Here is a 19,430-nt window from a genome sequence, read left to right on the forward strand (position 1 = left end):
AAGTCTAAGATTAGAGTCTCTATTCTGTATTTTGATTGTAGTTTGGCATAGAGTTAAAAGTGCTAGATTTGCAGATCAAAGATCAGAGTTTAAGTCCAGCTCTGCTATTTCCTACTTATGTGATCTTAGGCAATTCACTTAGCTCAGTGGATCTCAGTTATCTCTTCTGGGGAAAATGTAGCCTGCCCTAGAACATATTAAACTCAGATAGAAATAGATTCATACAACCTCATATTGCCTTAGAAAACCACAAAGTAACATTATCTACAATGTATTGAATCTTTGTTTTCTTAAACATTTCCTGGTTACAGTTTAGCCCAGTTCCTACCAAAAGGAAGTCAGGAAGATGTGAGTTCAAATCTAAGCTCAGACACTTCCTAACTCTGTAATTTGGAAAGTCAGTTTACCTTTTTCTGCCTCAGTTTCCCAATGTATAAAATAGGGATCTTAATAAGAGTATCTACCTCCCAGATATGTTGTTATAAACTGAAATAAAATTTGCAAAGTGCTTTGGAAACCTCAGGTAGTATATAAATGTTAGCTATTATGAATCTCTCCATAATCACAAACACATGTTTATGTTGAGTGGGTATTCAATTAATTCATTCAACAAATATTTATGAAGCACTAGGAATAGGAAGACAAACACAGAAGTCATCACTGACCTCCAGAAGCATGTGTCCAAACATCAATAAATACAAAGTATTTGTATAAATATATATATATATATATATACACATAAGCATGATAAATGTGGAAATATGTTTAGAAGAATTGCACATGTTTAACCTGTATTGGATTACTTGCTGTCTAGGGAAGGAGATAGGGAGAAGGGAAGGAGAAAAATTTGGAACACAAGGTTTTGCAAAGGTGAATGTTGAAAACTATCTTTGCATATATTTTAAAAGTAAAAAAACTATTATAATTTTTAAAATAAAACTTAATTTAAAATAAATGTATATGTACACACATACATAACTAAATATAAATACAAGTAAATTCAGAACATAGTTGTGGGAGGAAAATGCTAGCAATTAATTTTAGGTTTGGAGATCAAGATGAGCTTTGTGTAGGTGGGAGGACTTGAGCCAAGATTTGAAGGAATGAAGAGATTCCAAGAGGCAGAACTAGATATAAGGCACAACCTTGGTAAGGACAAAGAGATGAAATAACAAATAGGAGAAAATCAAATGGATCCATTTAAGCTATAGTGGGGAAACCCCAGTACCTAAAAATTTACCAATTGCTAGACCATCACAGTACTTGAAAATTCATCATTTATAAATCCATTTATTTGAATTAAGGAGGCATCTCCCAAATGATACTCTACAAAATCCTGTTATTTTGCATGAGAATAAGGCTTTTCTGGGAGAATTTGAGTCCTAATAATATTTCCCCCTATTATGTAGACCAATTAGTTCATACAAAAATATGTTTAAATTTCTCCAAGCTCCTTTTACCCAAGTAGTCATCTAGACCTGTAGGCCAGTCGATGAATTCCAAAACCCAAAATGGAACTCAATCATTATCTTTCCAAGTATAGCTTCTTTTGAAATCTAAATATTCCTGGGAGATTAATATAGTCAGAAATTAATAATATCTTATTCAGATTTTTGAAATCAGCACTGAGGGAATGGAAATCTGAAGGAGAGGGAGCTAAGAAGACAGTTTTAGAGTATGGGATGTTCACTTTTCGGTGAAGACTAGACACCTGAAAAGATCAATACCAAGAACAAAGTGCAAAAGAACAAACTTTGATCATCTGGAACTTCTGTAGGGTTTATTTAGCATATACTTAAATACTATCTTGTATTAGTAATTTCTTTATGAAGGTATGTCCAATCTCCTAGATTTAAATCATTAGTCTCCTCAAAGCCAGGACCTGATTCTAATATGATCATATTTTTATTACCCAGAGAACCCAGAAGGGTATCATATAAATAATGAGGGTTCAATAAGTGTTTGGTGCATAAATCTGGCATCCTGGAGGTGAAATGTGCTTGATGCCATTATTTCATTTCTACCTCTTTTCCCTACAGGGTAAATTTTGCTTCAAGGAATTCAAAGGATGAGAGAAATGGATCACTCCTACAAACCCTCACTTTCTGTGCCTACTCTGTGCTGTAATGGAAAAAGTAATGGATTTAGAGCCAGGAAACCTGAGTTCCAATCCCAAATCTGCCAATTATTGCTTAGGAGAAACTGGATAAATCACTGAGCCTCTTCAAACCTGTCAAATTAGGAGGTTGTTCTTGATCATCTTTTATAATCCCTCATTGCAGCTCTAAATCAGATCATTCTTCCTATTCCCATTTTAAGCTATTTATCTCAGGAGAACAATAACAATAATCTGGTGAAATTCTTTCAAAAGGTAAAGAACAGACTAGCATTCTCCATATAGATTATTTGAATTATAACAGATTCGGACAATAGAGTATCATTATGTTTCATGAAGGGATGCTGAATTAAAAATCTTAGTGTTCACATCTATTTCCTTGATATTCTAAATGAAGAAGCTGAGGTCTAAACAGAATAAAGTGAATTCTCATATTTGCTTAGGTAATTACAAAGTCAGGACTAAGAGCTGGGTCTCTTGACTCTCGGTCCAATCAATGCTCCTTCCATAATAATACATTGCCTCTTATTATTTCACCCATAACGTTCCCCCATAGGAACTGTTAAGTTCTTTTTAATGGAGTGCTCCTGTGTTTTCATCTTTTCAGGTAGTGTTTTTTTCCCCTCTAGTTCCGTAATGATGGAAAGAATTTCCTAATCTGTAAAATGGGAGGGTTGGAGTCAATGACCTCTCAAGTCTTTTGTAGTTCTAAATCTATGACCCTATGAAACACTTGCAGGATTCCTTTCATAATAATATATTGCCTCTTATTATTTCACCCATAATGTTCTCACATTGGACTCAATGACTTCTCAAGTCCTTTCTAGTTCTAAATCTATGACTCTATATGCCAGATTTTTTTTTGAATCCTGGTTCTGCTATCTATATGATCGTGGACAAGTCACTTCCTTCTCTAAGCTTTAGTTTTCCATCAATAAATCGAAGAGAGTGAACTAAATGATGTCTAAACCAATAGAATGATTTCAGAAAGGCCTGGAGAGACTTACATGAACTGATGCTGAGTGAGATGAGCAGGACCAGGAGATCATTATATACTTCAACAACAATACTATATGATGATCAATTTTGATGGATGTGGCCATTTTCAACAATGAGATGAACCAAATCAGTTCCGATAGAGCAGTAATGAACTGAACCAGCTACACTCAGCAAAAGAACTCTAGGAGATGATTATGAACCACTACATAGAATTCCTAATCCCTCTATTTTTGTCCGCCTGCATTTTTGATTTCCTTCACAGGCTAACTGTACATTATTTCAAAGTCTGATTCTTTTTGTACAGCAAAACAATTGTTTGAACATGTATACATATATTGTATTTAATTTATACTTTAACACATTTAACATGTATTGGTCAACCTGCTATCGAGAGGGGGGAAGGAGGGGAAAAATTATAACAAAAGGTTTGGCAATTGTCAATGCTATAAAATTACCCATGCATATATCTGGTAAATAAAAACTATAATTAATTTTTAAAAAATGATGTCTAAAGTCCCCTCCAGATCTAACCCTATGACTATGACAGGATATGATCCATTCATCTTCATGGGATCCCTGTTTGGGGAACTGTTCCCACTGTTACCATCCTAATTCCCATTTGTCTACCCCATCATATTTGGCAAAGCTGTTCTTATCCTTACAATAGCTCTTTGAAAGAGATAGGGCAACTATTTTCCCCCCTTTTATTGAAGAGGAAACTAAGATATACCAAGATTTTGAGTAATTTGGACAAAGAAATACAGAGCATTAGGCCAGGGATTTAGCAGCAAAGAAATCATTTATCACCTTGGAGAGAGCAGTTTCAATCATGTTGATGAGAATTAAATCCAGACTGCAGGGGGTTGAAATATGATGGAGAAGTAAGAAAGTGGAAGTAATGACTATAAATATTTTTAGCTGCAAAATGGAAGTCTAATTTCTGATAAAGCCCTCTACCACTTCAATATTCAATATTTTAACAAAAGGGATTATATACAGGGCAGGTATTTTATAATTGACATTTTACACGAGGATCCTAGATCATGGAAAGAGTTAAGTGACTTAAATCACAAAGCTAGTAAATAGCAGTCAGAACCAGGACCTAGATTTTCTGTCTTCAGTCTGGTTCCATACAGCAAAATGGTAAATATGTGACATAAACTGGTGACATGGATGGGAAATGCTGTAAAATCCAGACACCTCCTATTCACTTAAAGTCCTCTTTTTGTTATGTCTCATTACCATTTCATAGTAGAAGGCACTGCTAGAGGACAGTTGTTTAACTAGAAAAAGTAGCAACCAGAGACCACACAGTTAGTTAAGGCAAAGTCAGAAGTACAAGTCAGATGGCTTTATGCCCTGCTTCTTGCCTCTGGAAACTCAGTGACTCAGATTCAATCACCCTTCCTTGATGAACTGCTAGCCTTGGTTTGGATCCTAGTGAATCCTTTTCAAGGATGAACTACTTCTTCAAAGTCAGTTGGGCATCAATACAAAAATAAGCAGTCCCTGGAAACTCAGATCACTGTTTCTTCCTTTCCCTCAATGCTGATAAAAATAGAAATAGTTCAAATTCCCAGGGAAAGTCTCAGGGAAAAAATGACTATCTCTTCAGTATTTTTCTGATTCTAGACACATAGGGTCACAAGGACATAGAAGTTTTTAAAACCTCATGAAGAATCATAGAAATTAACAAAAAGAAACTTAAAGTAGTCTCTTAAATATCAGATATTCATTGAAAAATGATTAGATGTTTTCCAATCTCTCCCACACCCCAAGCTTGCCTTCACCAACACAAGCAGAGAGACCATGTGCAATTTCCTTACCAAGTCTTACTGTAAGGTATTTTGGATGTTCCACACAATGGGCTGCAGTTAGCACCCAAGAAGAATGAATAAGGACACCTCCACACTTTAATTTTGCCCTGGAGTCCAACAGTATCACCTGAAACAAGAGTTCACAGGATTCAGAGATGGAAAGAATGCTAGAGATAGTTTTCCCACTCATTTGGCAGATGAGGAGAAACTAAGGCCACTTTAGTCAGCTTTGCTGAACACCTGATTTGGGTATGAAATATAGTTTCCCTTGATTTTCAGGTTGTTATAATCCAGTTCTGTTATTCTTAACCTCTGACATGGAGTCTTTCTTTTCTGGCTGCTTACAAAACAATCTACTTATCTTTATAATCCTGAAGTTTGATAATAATGTGTTTACTTAGGTCGAATTTGTGATTGACCCCTTTGGAGGTCTGAGTTACAATGCTGTCTGTTCCTTTAAAAAAAAAAAAAACATTTCTGAGACATATTCTAACATTCTTTCTTTTTAGGGGGCATCAATAACACAATACTTAGGTTGTCAGTATGAATTTGTTTGCAAAACTTCCAAGTACTCTTCTAGATGAATACTTTTGGAACTTGTCCACTCCATCCTAGAAAAATTACTTCTGGGGCAACTAGGTGGCACAGTGGATAGAGCATCAGCCCTGAAGTCAGGAGGGCCTGTGTTCAAATGTGGCTTCAGACACTTAACACTTCCTGGCTATGTGATCCTGGGAAAGTTACTTAACCCCAATTGCCTTGGCAAAAATAATAATAAATAAATGATAAATCATTTATTTTTCTCAGTGAATCCATTGTTTTACATGCACTTGACAACTTAACAAGTTTAACACTGAGGTTATCACTCTGAGTTTTGTTGCTCCCATCTACCCCCATCTAGATCTGTTACTTTTGTTTGCAAAATTTCCATTCTTCTAGATGAGTAGTTTTAGAATTTATCTGTTCTGTCCTTTAGAAAAAATATTTCTTTTTCTCAGTGAATCCATTGTTTTACTTGCAAGTTGTCAAATTTCATAATTTTATCTTCATCTTTTAAAGAACTTTATCTTTGATAATTTTGCTCACTTCACTTATTCCTTTATCTTCTTCAGTGTGTTTATTATTCACATTGATATATCATGAGAACTCCACATTCATTTCTAGGGGACTGTCACTGATGCTAAGGAGGTAAAATCTTTCAATCCCCTCTCTCTAGCCTTGACTCAAATTTCCATATGCTTCCTATACATCTTTACCTAGGTTCTTTATCACTCTGTGAGCTTAATAGTTCTAAATTAAGATAATCAAGACAGCAGAAAGAAGTGATTTTTCTGTATAAAAATCTTATCTCTACATGCATGTCATTTGTGTATTTCTTTTATTCCTTAGCACCGTGATTAAACTGTAAGCTCCACAAGGACATAGATTGTGTTTTATTCATGTTGTATACAGACAGTATGATATACTGTATTGTACTAGGTGGTATAGTGAATAGAGCCCTGTATCTGAAGATATGAGTTCAAATCTACTCTCAGATACTCACTAGGGAAGTGAATTTGGGCAAGTTTTTTTTTTTTAACCTGTCTGCCTTTTTCCTCATCTGTAAAATGGGGGTGATAGAACTTACTTCCTAGAATTGTTATGAAGATAAAATTAGATAATATTTTAATTGAGATAACATTTGTGAATTTCTTTGTAGACATAAAAGTACTATTAAATGCTTGCTTAGTTATAGTAGTAGTAATAATAGTAGTAGTAATGAATAATAGTAGTAGTAGTAGTAGTAGTAATAACATTAATAAAAACTTGAGAATTATTTGAATTAATAAATAAATTAAAGGTGGTTATAATCTTGAATGTAGACTTCCTTACCTGCCATGGGCTGTCTCCTTTGTTTGCTGGTCTCCCTCCTAAGATTCGTATTTGTAATCCTTCAGAATTTGGCATTGGGTAATGCACTTTTGGTTTCCCACATGGAAAATTTGCTAGAAAACAAGGGTACACTGTCAGTAAGAAATCGAATAGGCAAACTGCTCAGTCCTCAAAAGCCCTTTATAGAAACATCCAGCTAGGTCAGTATCTTTCCATCTATCATAGTCACCTTCTTCTTACAGATTTACTGGTGATGCTGACCCGGCTGTATGATCTCAGGTAAATTACATCCTCTACTTCCTCATTTGGATCAAGGGTCTCTAAAAGACTTTCTAATCCAAACATTTCATGGTGTGGCTATTTCTCTTCAAAGATCAGTCAGTATACCAATAGTAAGCACTTACTAGGTTGCCTAAGCATGTAGCTTTTAATCAAAAATAAAAGCTACCATATGCCCAGTTCTACACTAGGACGGTGGTGGATATTGGACCAATCATGGTCCTTTATCTTAAAGAATTTACAATCATAAAACACAAATATATAAAAATTAGAGAACTATTAAATTCCTGGGTTGTAGACTTGGAATAAGGTATTATGTGGCAAGGACTGTAAGAACAACGATAGCCACAGTGGTCTGGGAAAGCTTCATGAAAGAAGTAAAATTTGAGTCAAGATTTCAAGGGGAATGGGGAAGGACTTAGCTAAGAGGAGACACAAGAAGAGCTTCTGAGAATAAAGAGTAAATCCTAGAGAGTCCTGAGAGCAGGAATGTGTCTTCAAAGTAATTGTTCTAAACTGGAGGGTATGCTACTTCTGAGATGAGACCCCCTAAGAAAGCCTGAAGAGAACAAAGAGAAGGTGGGCCATTCAATATTCCTATTCCATTTTTGTTTTCTTTGTCCTGGAAATAATAGGATGAAAATGGCTAACAGGGAGTTTATATTCAAGATAGTTCAGAAGATGAGAGGACATTATTATCCTTAATAAATTCTAGTCACTATCGAGGCCTTAAAGAATTGGCAGCTGGTGATTGCTGAGCTCCTATCACTGATGTTTGAAAGGTCAAGGAAAATGACTGATGGAAAAGATAAATGTCCTGATTTTTTTTTAAAGGAGGAGAACAAAGTCAGAAAATTGTAGGCAGCAAATTTATATTTGATTCCCAGAAAATTATAGTGTAATGACAAATAAATGGCAGCAACCCTTCCATGCTACCCCTACCCCACCACCAAAATAAAAAGCATAGGTTATTCTTCCCAGAGTCCAATTGGTGTGGTACTGAACTTGTGCCCTAGATACTTTCAGGAAAATATATGGCTCAATACTGAAAGGACTTGGTGCTTTGATATGATACAGTAAACCCTGGGTAGTCCTCTGGACCTCTCCCTGTAGAGAGGTGAAGTACTCTGTCATTAAAAAGGAGAGGCAGTTTCCAGCCCACTCTCCCTTTGACTTTTCTAGGTAGCAAGTTGTTCTCCCTGAGTTCTCTGTAAGAGATTGGGGGTTGGGAATAGGAAAAGCTGTTCTTCCCCCACCTCAGCAAAAATGCCAAATTCTAAACATATAGCAACTAAAATAGGGAATGGAAGAGCTAAGCCTGGGCCTTTATACTTCTTTCTTTCTTTCCTGAGTATGAGTGATTAAGTAATTACCCTGACAGTCACCCTTAGAGTCAGCCTTGTGATCAAGAGATTAAAGTTCAGTAAGAACTAATTGGCAACAAGAGGAACTCCAGAATCAGAAAACAAGACTAACAGCAAGAAGAAAATCTTATCTCCTAAAAGGTTTACAAGAAATGGATCTGAAGGGGACTGACTGGACAATGCAGAATTGAGGTGAAATGTAAAATGCCTATTTATCAACTCTTGCTTCATATTTTAATATTTGTCCTAATTTTCCTGGAGAGTATAATGATAATAATGTTACAACTATAACTTGTGTTTCAGCCAATGAGCATTTGTGAAGTTTGTGCTTATTTAAAATGTCATTTGTGTAAAAGAAATAAATGTTGTCCTATACATGATTTACACTGTACCTTGAGAACATTTCCACCCTACCTTTGGGGAGATCCTGAACATAAACCTAACAAGTTAAAATCACTCTCCCTAGGATTCTGAGTCAAGCATCATAAAGCCAGAGAGCGAAACAAAAGAACCTGACTCCTATCGTTGGAGATTAGGCTTTATTAGGACTATGCACATGTAGGGGTCTAGAATTCAGATCCCTCAGTGGAAAAAGAAAGTGACTCAGTCTTGTCTCCCTATTCTGGATCCAGTGGCAGCTAGTTTTTATTGTTACACTAAAATTAATCATTAAAGAAATAGTGAATATCTTACAAAAGAAGAGGTATAAGAATTGATTGAGGACTTGGGTGTGTCTAACCAGGTGAGGAGAAGACTTAGGGACATGGCAGCTATATTCAAGTATTTAAAGGGAGGCCATTTGGCAAAAAAACAAAAAAACAAAATCCAAAAAAACAAAACTAAATTGTTCTGTTTAGCCCTAGAGGGCAGAACCAAAAGCAACAGTGGAAGCTACATAGAATCAAATTTAGGCTTGATATCAGGAAAATTTCTCAGAATTAGAACAACCCCAAAGTGATAACTTGGAAAGTAGTGGGCTCCTCTCTTTAGAAATCTTCAAGTAGGAATGGAAGACCACTTATCAGGAAGGGGTTAGTTAGGATGAACAACTCATAAGGTTTGACCTTAAGGACAAGCAAAGTAAGAGTCCACTTTATTATAGTGGACTATAAAGGGGTCTCTGTACTCAACTCCCAGCCAAAATGTGCCTCTCCTGTCACCTATCTTTGATATCTGAGATTCCACTGTTAGTCTGGGAATGCTCTTAGGAGATGGGAACACACTAATCCAGAGGTTCTTTGCCCCTCAGCATCCTGGTGAAGCTTATGGTAGCTTTAGAAAAATGTTTGTTGCCTACATTTATTAAAAGGAAATGTTAAATTTCATTTAGTGATTAGTGCATTTTTCCCATCTGAGTTCATATACCCCTTTTAACTATTTAGGGGGATTGATAACCCCAAGTTAAGAATTCCCATTTCAAGTCATTATGGACTATCACTTTAGCTTGGACTACTTGACAAACAGTTGAGAATTAAGTTTCTGAAGGAATGGATCATAAGAAAGGCATCATAAGAAGATGTAGGCCAGATCCAAAAAAAAAAAAAAAAAAAAAAAAAAAAGAATTTGATTGCTAAAGACAGACACAATTCAATGATTCCTTATCTTCTTGAGTTGGCCTTCAGTGAAATGACATACTTTTATGACAGTGGAGCCAAAAATTATGGCTAGTTCTCCCACAAGGATCCAGTTCTGCCCCATCTTCTCTTTTTGTATGCATAAAAGGCCCTGGATATTCTCCCTCTGGTTCCTCCATCCTCATTTCTGGTTCCCCACTCACCAACAGGTTTACACTCCATAGGGTTGTCGTCCTCCTTGTATCCAGGAGCACACATGCAATAACGTTGCTGATTCTTGAGGTCCTCAATGCAGTAGTGAGCACAGCCACCGTTGTTTATGGAGCAATTGGTATACCTCACGTCTGAGACAGGAACAAAAGCAGGAAGTTAATCAATCAGGCTCTGGAGACTCCCAACACTCTGAAATGGGAGTGGTCATGGGGGGTGGGGGGGGAGAAAGAAGAGAAAGTAGGTTTTTATCCCTAATCAACAATCCTGAACTATTTTTGAGGGGATGTATGAACAAATAGATGATGGCAACACTGATAAATATAACTTCATACAAATGGAAAAATGTCTTTCAAATGATGGCCCTCCTAAGATGCTCAGGGAGAGTCTATGCCAAAGAAAGAATGTACTTCTCAGTTTAAATTCCATGAGCATCATAAATAGTGCTTTGGTCTATTATATGAATCAGAGGACCTGAGTTCAAATCTTTCTTCAGATGCTCGCTATCTGTATGATTTGGGTACAAGTTTCTTAACCTTCCTGGGCCACATTTTCCTCATCTGTAAAATGAAGGAGCTGAATAAGTGGCATCTGGGCTTCCTAGCTCCAGGTAGGGATTCTTAGCCTGGGATCCATTGACAGCTCCCCTTCTCCCCCAATAGAATTTTTTGGGGGGTGAACTTGGATGGAGAAAAATTACATCTTTATTTTCTTTAATCTCTAACTGAAATTGATTATTTCTTTCAATTATTTTAAATTATTTAATTTAATTATTTTAAAACTTTAGTCTGAGAAGGGGTCTATAAGCTTCACCAGGCTGCCAAAGGGGTCCATGACTCAAAAAAAAAGTTAATAATCCCTGCTGTAAGTATGTGATCCTATGAAAAATCCTGCTTCTCAGTTCAACAGCACCAGGTGGAATTTGGAGCCAGAGACCTGGAATGGAATACTAGTTCTTACTTGCCACTTTTGTGACCTCAAACACTTTGTGACTCTGGGTCTCAGTTCTATTTATAAAATGAGAGGGTTTCATGAGAAGGCTTATAAAGTATCTTTCAATTCCAGAATCTATGATTTTTTTCCTGCATTTATTAAGCACTTACTGTATTAGCATTGGGGGTGCCAATTCAAATCATTCTTGTCCCCAAGAACCTTACATTCTACTTAGCCACTCTTATCAATTTCCATCCTAACATACAATCTGTGTCCCAGCCAAGCTTGCTTCCCCCTCAGGCTTGCTCATTCCTCTTTGAGCTCACTGTCCCCACCCCTATCCCCTTTTTCCATGCTATGCTCCCCACCTCAAACATGTTCTCTGACTTCCTAGTCAAACCTTGTCACTGCCACAGTTCTAGTCATCTTTCTCTGAAATACCTGAGGAAAATAGGCAGGGATTTAGTTAGAAAAAGAATAAATTGAAAGTTAATTTAGGGTGAAAAGGGACTGGAGTCATTCTTGCTACAGAGCCCTAAACCCTCTCCTGTTGGAGGGTTCCCAGTTCTACCTAGCAAATGCTACTTTGACCTCCCACATTGGGTCTCTGGTCAAGAGAAGAAATGAAAGATAAGCTTCTTAGAGTTACCATGGTCACAAAGGCGTCCTTCCCAGCCTTCATTGCAGATGCACTGAAAGCTACCAATACCATCAATACAGGTCCCATTATGGCAGGGATGGGGCTCACACAGGTCTCCATCTGGAAGATATTTAGAGGATAGGAGTTGGGAGAATAACGAGGTGGGGCAGATTGTTCACAAAACAGTCTTTTCTTTATCCTCCCAGCTTTGGCCAATTTCCTAGTGTTTGATTTAATCCTGATAGGCTTGGCACAGTCTGGAGAGAGAAAATATATGCCTGAGTTCTTAAGGATGCCCCAGAGAGGGCCGGTTGTCAAGGGTTTTTGCAGATCTAAAACATTGTGTGAATGTGACTAAGTACTTTTCCTTAAGGGTAGGAAAATGGACTGGGGCTTTGGGGCTAAGAATATTCTGTACATCTGTAAGTCTGGTTCAGTGGGCCAAATATAGTCACAGAAAAAGATATTCTGAGGATAGTAACAGGTTTCAAAAAGCATGAAATCAATTTTCCATCTCCAGCTAGAATAAGCTTATGGTGTTTTCTCCTAATTTTCCTTAAAAAATTAAAGAAAAAGTCAGGCAAAGCTGGAAGAACCCAGAAGAAAATGTCTGTTGGCTTACTGTCTGTTGGAGTAGCAAAAGTCACAATAAAAAATTTGGTACTCACCCACATATTTTGACCAGTAAGCTAACTGTGAAGGGAAGAAACACAAGTTTTAGTGGAGAATTAGAAGATCAAGACAAATGCATCAAGTATAGGTAAACTTGTCTGCCTTTCAGTCGCTTTCTTCTCAGAACAGCACTGTTTTACATATCTGCCTGCAGGCCAAGTCAGAAATGGGAAAAAGGTTTCTGTGTCAATAAGACCAAGCAAAGGGGGCCTATACTGTGCTATAGGACAAGTTCTCCTTGGCCTCAATTTTCCCATTCTGTAAAATAGGGCTATTCTGACCCCATCCATGAACATTTGTGACTTTGTGACCTTCTGCTTTTAATTCTAGATCCTACTTTCTAGGCTTTGTCCTGGGGATCACCATACACTTACCACAGGAACAAATCAGAGGTACCTAGTTAGGGCAGTGAATAGTATGCTAGCTCTAGTATCAGGAAGACCTGAATTTAGATCCAGCCTTAGACACTAGCTTTGTGGTCTTGGGCAAACCACTTAACCTTTGATTGCTTCAGTTTCCTTACCTATGACAAAGGAATAATAATAGTACTTATTTCCCAGCACTGTTTCAAGAATCAAATGAGAGAATATTTGTAAAGTGCTTAGCACAGGGCCTGGCACATAGTAGGCACATTGTTCCCTTACCTTCCCACAGGTAATTGTTCCAAGATTATTGCTGAGTAGTCAGATTGTCCTTAAGATTCTTCCTTCTCATCCATCCCTCCTCCCTTTTCTCCAAACAGAAAAAGGAGAATTTTTGTTTGGGAGCTTTCTTCTGGTCTAGGAGCTGAGCTAAGCAGTCCCTAGAAATGGAAGTACTCTGCTAGTAAGACATGGGAGTCAGGAGAGGACTGGAGGCTGATACTTGTTTTGAATCAGAATGGATCTCAGTTTTCTATCTTTGCAAAATGAGAAGTCCTAACTCAGTCCTAACCACAGCAAAATAAAATGATATCTGAAACTGGATTTTGGAAGAAAAGATTCATCCCATTTTGGAGTGCCATTGTCATTATTATTCACCAGCAGTATTCCTTTCATTTAGCTCCCCAAGATAAATAACCAAGTTCCTTGTCTACAAGGAGTTGTGGAGGGGAGAGAGATCCATTTTTTTCCATGTTGGTGTAGTGAACAGGAAGAAATGGAAGAATTGAATACAAAGATCTCCATCCTCCAGAAGTTTGAGAGAGAAACAGAAACACAGAGAGACAGAGAGAAGGCAGGAGAGGGAGAGATAGAGAGGGAAAAAGGAAGGAGAGAAAGAGGAGAGAACAAGAGGAAAAGAGGGGGGAAAAGAGCATCTCTAAGATTCTAATTCAATCTAGTAAACATTAAGTGCTTTATATGTGCAGGATACTACACTGAGTCCTGGAGATGCAAAAAAAAAAAAAACACAACAAGGAAAGTTACTACCCTCAAGGAATTGAAATTTTATAAAGCATTCAATATATATAGAAATAAATAAGTCTAAAATAATTTGAAAAGAAGGTAAATTAATATTTACCTACTAATATAAGTACCTACTACATGCCAGCTACTTTACAAAGCACTTCACAATTATTACCTATTTGATCCTTGAAACAACCCTGAGAGGCAGATTTATTATTCCCATTTTACAGATGAGGAAATGGAGGTATACAGAGATAAGGTGATTTGCCCAGAGTCACACAGCTAGTGAATATCTGAGAAAGGATTTGAACTTAGGTCTTCATAACTGCAGGCCAGACATTCTATCCATTGCACCACCTAGATGCTTCTGGAGGAAAAGAGAAGGAGGAGTGAGAGCATTAACAATTAGATAATCAGGAAAGTAAAACAGCTCCTCTGCTGATGTCAGAATAGCATCCAATTGACCTCTAACTTGACTCTGAACTTGATTCCTTGCTCAGTATAGAAGCTCTTGTAGTGAATGTTCATCTGCGGGAGGATGCGGGATGATATGACATATTGCAATCCCAACTTACTGTTTCTTCCCTAGTGGTAAAAATCTCCTGGACTTCTTCCAGGTCACATATCTCCTCATGGCATTCCCGCTCCAGGTTGCCAGGTTTAATCTCTTCCAGGAACGCATTAGCTCGTTTCTGAATCCTCAGGATTTGGTTGGCTTTCTTGCTGCTAGAGAACACTTAAGAAAGGAGGAGTGGTGGGTGCAGTAGGGAGAGCATGAGTAGAAGTCTATGTAAGCCAATATTTGAATCCTGGCATAGAAGTCGGAACTTCTACCACTCTGCAAGACTGTAAGCCTGAGGGTGGGTGGTGATACATGGCCAGGAACCCAGAACTGGCATCAGCAAAACTGTGAAGTCTACACAAGTTCCTTTGGTTTCCCTCCACACCCATTCCCAGCTTCCCTTTTCAGAATCCTCTTTTCCTTCCTATGATGGGTCCTTTTGGCCACCAGTATCCTTTTTATTTCTTTCCTCTGTCTCCAAAGGAGAGATCAGATCAGGAGGTGTCAAGCTAGTCTCCTCACTCTCCCCTAAATTTTATATTTTTTTTCCAAGTTAAGGGACATAGATTTATTACACTGATTGAGAGCGAGTTAATTCTGAGGAAATTTAGCCCCTAAATTTCCCAGGATGTATGCTTCATTTTCCTAATTAGATGGTAGACTCTATTTATGGTTAGGACTATAATAGTTTCAACATTCAATATTTCCTTAAAATGTATTGAGCTTCTTCTCGGTATAGAGCTGTGTGTTGAGTGAAGAGAGTGTAAAACATTTAGAAAAGGTATTGTCTGCCCTCAGAAAACACAGTCTAGAATAGGGCTGTGGCAGCAACACATTTGTAAACAGACTGCTATATGTGAAATCTCTGGGGCAAAATCACTCTTGTATTTAAGAAAACTTCATGGAACTGCTGAACTTTGGGGTGAGTTTTAAAGGAGAATAAAGAATTCAACTACCAAAAAATATTCCATTTGATTATTTTAAGTAAATAAAATAAGATAAGTTCTTGAATGTGGAAATGTTTTGCATGATCACATATGTATAACCTATGTCAAATTGTTTTCTCAATGGGAGAAAATTTGGAACTCAAAATTTGAAAAAAGAATGTTAAAATTGTTTTTATATGTAAGTGGGAAAAATAAATTATTTCTAAAAAGCATTTAATATTTAAAAGTATTTTTAAATGTAGTGCTATATTAAGGAAAGTTTTTAATGCCAAGCAAAAGAATTTATATTTTATTTGCTAAGCAATAGGGAGCCACTGAAGTTATTGAGCTGGAAAGTTATAGGATCAAATCTATGCACAAAGAAAGCAATTCTGACAGAACTTTGACAGATGGATTGAGGCAGGGAGGGTGGAGCCGGAATGATCTATCAAGATAAGAGGCTACTTTAATAGTCCAGAAAAGTTGTAACAAACACCTGCATTAAAGTATGCTGTACATTTTTGTATCCCTCATAATGAGTAGCACATAGTAGGTGTACAACAATCATCCATGTAAAAAGAGAGGACATGGAAGAAAAGAGGAATAGTAACCAACATTAGTACACACTTGGAACACTGGATAGGAGAAAAGGGCAGACAATAAATTTAATCTAATGTCACAAAGTTACATCAGTTAATAAGGGAGAGATGGAAGTATGAGGAAAAAACAAAACTAAAGCAAACTCTTGATTACCCCAATGAATCAACCAATATTTATTGAGCACCAATTGCATCTCAGGGCAGCTAGATGACACAGTGCACAGAACACTGGGTTTGAAATCAGGGTTCAAGAAGACCTGAGCTCAAATTTGACCTCAGATAATTGCTACTCATGTGATCTGGGCAAATTACTTAAAACTGTTTGCCTCAGTTTCCTTATCTGTAAAATGAGCTCCATTTTCTTTGCCAAGAAAACATCAAATGGGGTCACAAAAAGTTGGACATAACTGAAAAGTTTCAACAACTGCATATTCAGATATATGTTAGGTATGTACAATATAATGTACTATAAAATGTGCTTCCTGAATTCAGGAAACTTGACATCATATTGGGGAGACCCATGAAACTGCAGCAAATAATATAAGGAACTAAGTAATTAAATGCTCCACTTTTTACAAGGGGTCATTGACCGAGAAGACTTTTTAGAGAGTCCAGTCCCCCTCATCTTAAAGATAAAGAAACCAAGTCTCAAAAGACTAACTTTCAATTCTGACTTTTTCAAAAGCTTTGAATTGAAAGGAGTCTGAGAAACCTCTGAGTCTAATCCCCAAACTGAAGTGTGAATGCCCTTTGCAATAGACTAGAGCTCCATATTCCCAAGATAACATCCTATACCCACCAAATAGTCTTTTTCTCCACCCATCCATCTTCTGTAATGCATCTTGCAAAATCTAGAACTCAAGCATACAACTTCCTAGTTCAGGGTTATTTTCACTACACTCTCTTGTTTTTCTGGTCAGTTAACTTCACATTTATTCATCAGCAATCATTTTTAAGTGCCTACTGTGTAGCAGGGATAGGTGCTGGAGTCACAAAGACAAAAATCAACCAGTCCTTGGCTTGAAGGAGTTGATAATCTATGACAGAAGACTTAAATTGGTAGTTGGAAGTGGATTGGATTCCTAATCCCCATCACTGAAGATCCTCAACACAAGTGAGAAGGTTTCCTCTCAGGAATGGAAAGGGGATTTCTGTCCACATTCTGCTAGAGCAGAATCTTGCAGAAGAGCACTTCAATTCTGATCCTGGGAACTGATTTGACAGCATAAAGCATGGTACAAGTGCAAAGAATTATATATATATTATTCATCATTATCATCCTCCTCATCATCATCATAGTATATACCCTGTCAGTGTGACAGCAGATTTGATTAACTGCATATTTACTGTATTGTATCTCTTTATGGGATGAGAATCCACCACTTTTTACCTGAGTTGGCGTGTCCACCAAGTGAATCCCAGGAAGCCACAAACACCAAGAAGCTCACCAGATGCCACATTTTGGAAGAACTGATACCTAGCAAAGAGACTAAGTTAATACAAGTTCCCTTTTCTGCCCTACTCCCTTCCATTCCCAACTATCCTACCTAGAAGAAAAATGGAGGTACTGAAGTCAGTCTGAGGAGATAAAACATAAGAATTAGTTAATTGGGTAGCTGAACTATTCCTAAGTTATGGCATCGAGGTGATGGTCCTCTGCCAATTCTTTGAAGGTCTGTCCTATCAGGCCATCACTCAGAGAAACAGATCACTGGAGCAACTGAAGTTGGTTGATCTTTCGACTCTTGTTTCAAAAGACCTGAGATTTATATATGCAAACTATTCTGATGTGTCTTCACCCCAATTGTATCCAGGTTGAATTGGATGGGATGGCCCCCCCTGCCTTTACTATTCATACCCCTAGAAGCAGTAGCATTTTTCCCCTTCAAGACTATTGATATTCATTTTAACCTGATTTTACCTGATTTAAAATAAGGGAAGAAAAGGGGAAGATAAAAACTACATGGTGAGATTTGTACAGAGAAAGCTAAATTTTTTTTCAGGAAGGACCCGCCCAATTCTTTTCCCACCCTGCCCCCCCCCCCACAAATTATTCGCCCACCCAGGAATAGCTCTGCCCAGGAAGTCATGGGTCCTAGTCCTAGGTCTCCACTTTTTTTATGCCCTCCGGCTTTTTCTAGACCTCCAATACTCCATGGGAAAAAGAATTAAAATCCTAATAATATTTCTGACAAAGCCGGAAGAATAACATGTGGCTCCTTTGCATACCCATTATCATAGAAGTGTCAACTAATCACTTAGTTCAGCTCATTCTATAAACCTCATTTCATTTTCCAATTATGCCCCCTTCATTTCAAAAATTGTTTGTTTCCTTGATATATTTCTTGGATTTCAGACCCAGCCTATGAAGATTCCAAGAATATCAAACTTCTATCTCAAGTCATGCTTACTTCTATATCGTTCTTATCCTTTAGCACTCTCCCTTTCCCTCCCTCTTGTTTTGTTTTTGTTTTCCCTCTCACGCTTTCCTTTCTAAGTTTTGCATTTTATATATTCTACTTTAAAGATTTAGAAATCATTTTGGGGAGAACTTACAAATATGGGCAGTGGAGGACTGGCTGTATCGTCTTCTTGTCGCCATGATTGCCTCAGCTGCCTGAGTTAATCCATAACCTCAAATATTTGCTCATCACTGTTGTACTAAGATCTTCCTCTCCACAGATAAACAAAAGGACACTGACATTACCAAACTATGCTAATTGGATTTGTCTTTTTTAGGTGTAGATTATGCCTAATATATATCCTCCTATCTCTCTAATATCTAGAAGTATAGATAGTATAGATATAGATATAGAATCATAGTATTTTATAAACATTTAGGCATTTTACAAATATCTGTTGAATTGAACTGAAGATACTTTGGTTCAAATTATAGCTTTACCACTAATCAGCCTCATAATCCAGAATAAATCACTTAATCTTTCCTGAATATTAGTTAATTAGTTAATCCCTCTTGAGTTTTATCTCTAAAATGGGTATACTTAATTATCACCACTATTATTCAATATTATACTCTAAAAATAACTATAGCAATAAGAAGAAAAAGAAATTGAAGGAATTAGGATAGGAAAAGTGGAGACAAAACTATCACTGTTTGTAGATGATATAATGGTATACTTAGAGAATCCTAGAGAATCAACTAAAAATTAGTTGTAATAATTAACAATTTTAACAAAATTGCAGGATATAAAATGAGCATAATTGTACTACTTGCCTTAAAAGGTTGATGGGAGAAATGGATTAGGAAATTTTGAAGTGCTGTAGAAATGTTAGTTATTATGAAAGCAGTAAGGTAGCACAATAGATAGACTTTGGGTCCAGAATCAGAAATTCAGATCCAGTCTCTGACACTTATTAGCTGTCCTGGGTAAGTCACTTAATCCTCATCTACTTCAATTTCTTACAAACATGGGGGACAGGAAGTATAATTATATAGCCTACTATATGCTAGGTACTATGCC

General features: G+C 37.1%; 1 protein-coding gene across 4 annotated transcripts in view; it reads right to left on the minus strand.

Annotated features, from left to right (window-relative positions):
- The window catches only part of PROC (protein C, inactivator of coagulation factors Va and VIIIa), a 76,642-nt gene that overhangs the window by 1,384 nt on the left and 55,828 nt on the right, over positions 1-19,430 (minus strand). Inside the window, exons 1-8 of one of the 4 annotated variants that reach the window (XM_074301727.1) lie at positions 18,505-18,563; positions 17,339-17,425; positions 14,437-14,597; positions 12,473-12,497; positions 11,814-11,924; positions 10,225-10,365; positions 6,805-6,917; positions 4,942-5,059 (exon numbers count right to left, since the gene is read on the minus strand). In XM_074301727.1, coding sequence (XP_074157828.1) covers positions 4,942-5,059; positions 6,805-6,917; positions 10,225-10,365; positions 11,814-11,924; positions 12,473-12,497; positions 14,437-14,597; positions 17,339-17,425; positions 18,505-18,550 — 802 coding nt within the window. In that variant the 5' untranslated portion in view covers positions 18,551-18,563. Of the gene's footprint in view, positions 1-4,941; positions 5,060-6,804; positions 6,918-10,224; positions 10,366-11,813; positions 11,925-12,472; positions 12,498-14,436; positions 14,598-17,338; positions 17,467-17,978; positions 17,993-18,504; positions 18,564-19,430 lie in introns of those variants that run through there. The other 3 variants (XM_074301729.1, XM_074301726.1, XM_074301728.1) reach the window with 3 other exon arrangements.

This window comes from Sminthopsis crassicaudata, chromosome 3 (assembly GCF_048593235.1).
Source record: "Sminthopsis crassicaudata isolate SCR6 chromosome 3, ASM4859323v1, whole genome shotgun sequence".
NCBI classification, from domain to species: Eukaryota; Metazoa; Chordata; class Mammalia; order Dasyuromorphia; family Dasyuridae; genus Sminthopsis; species Sminthopsis crassicaudata.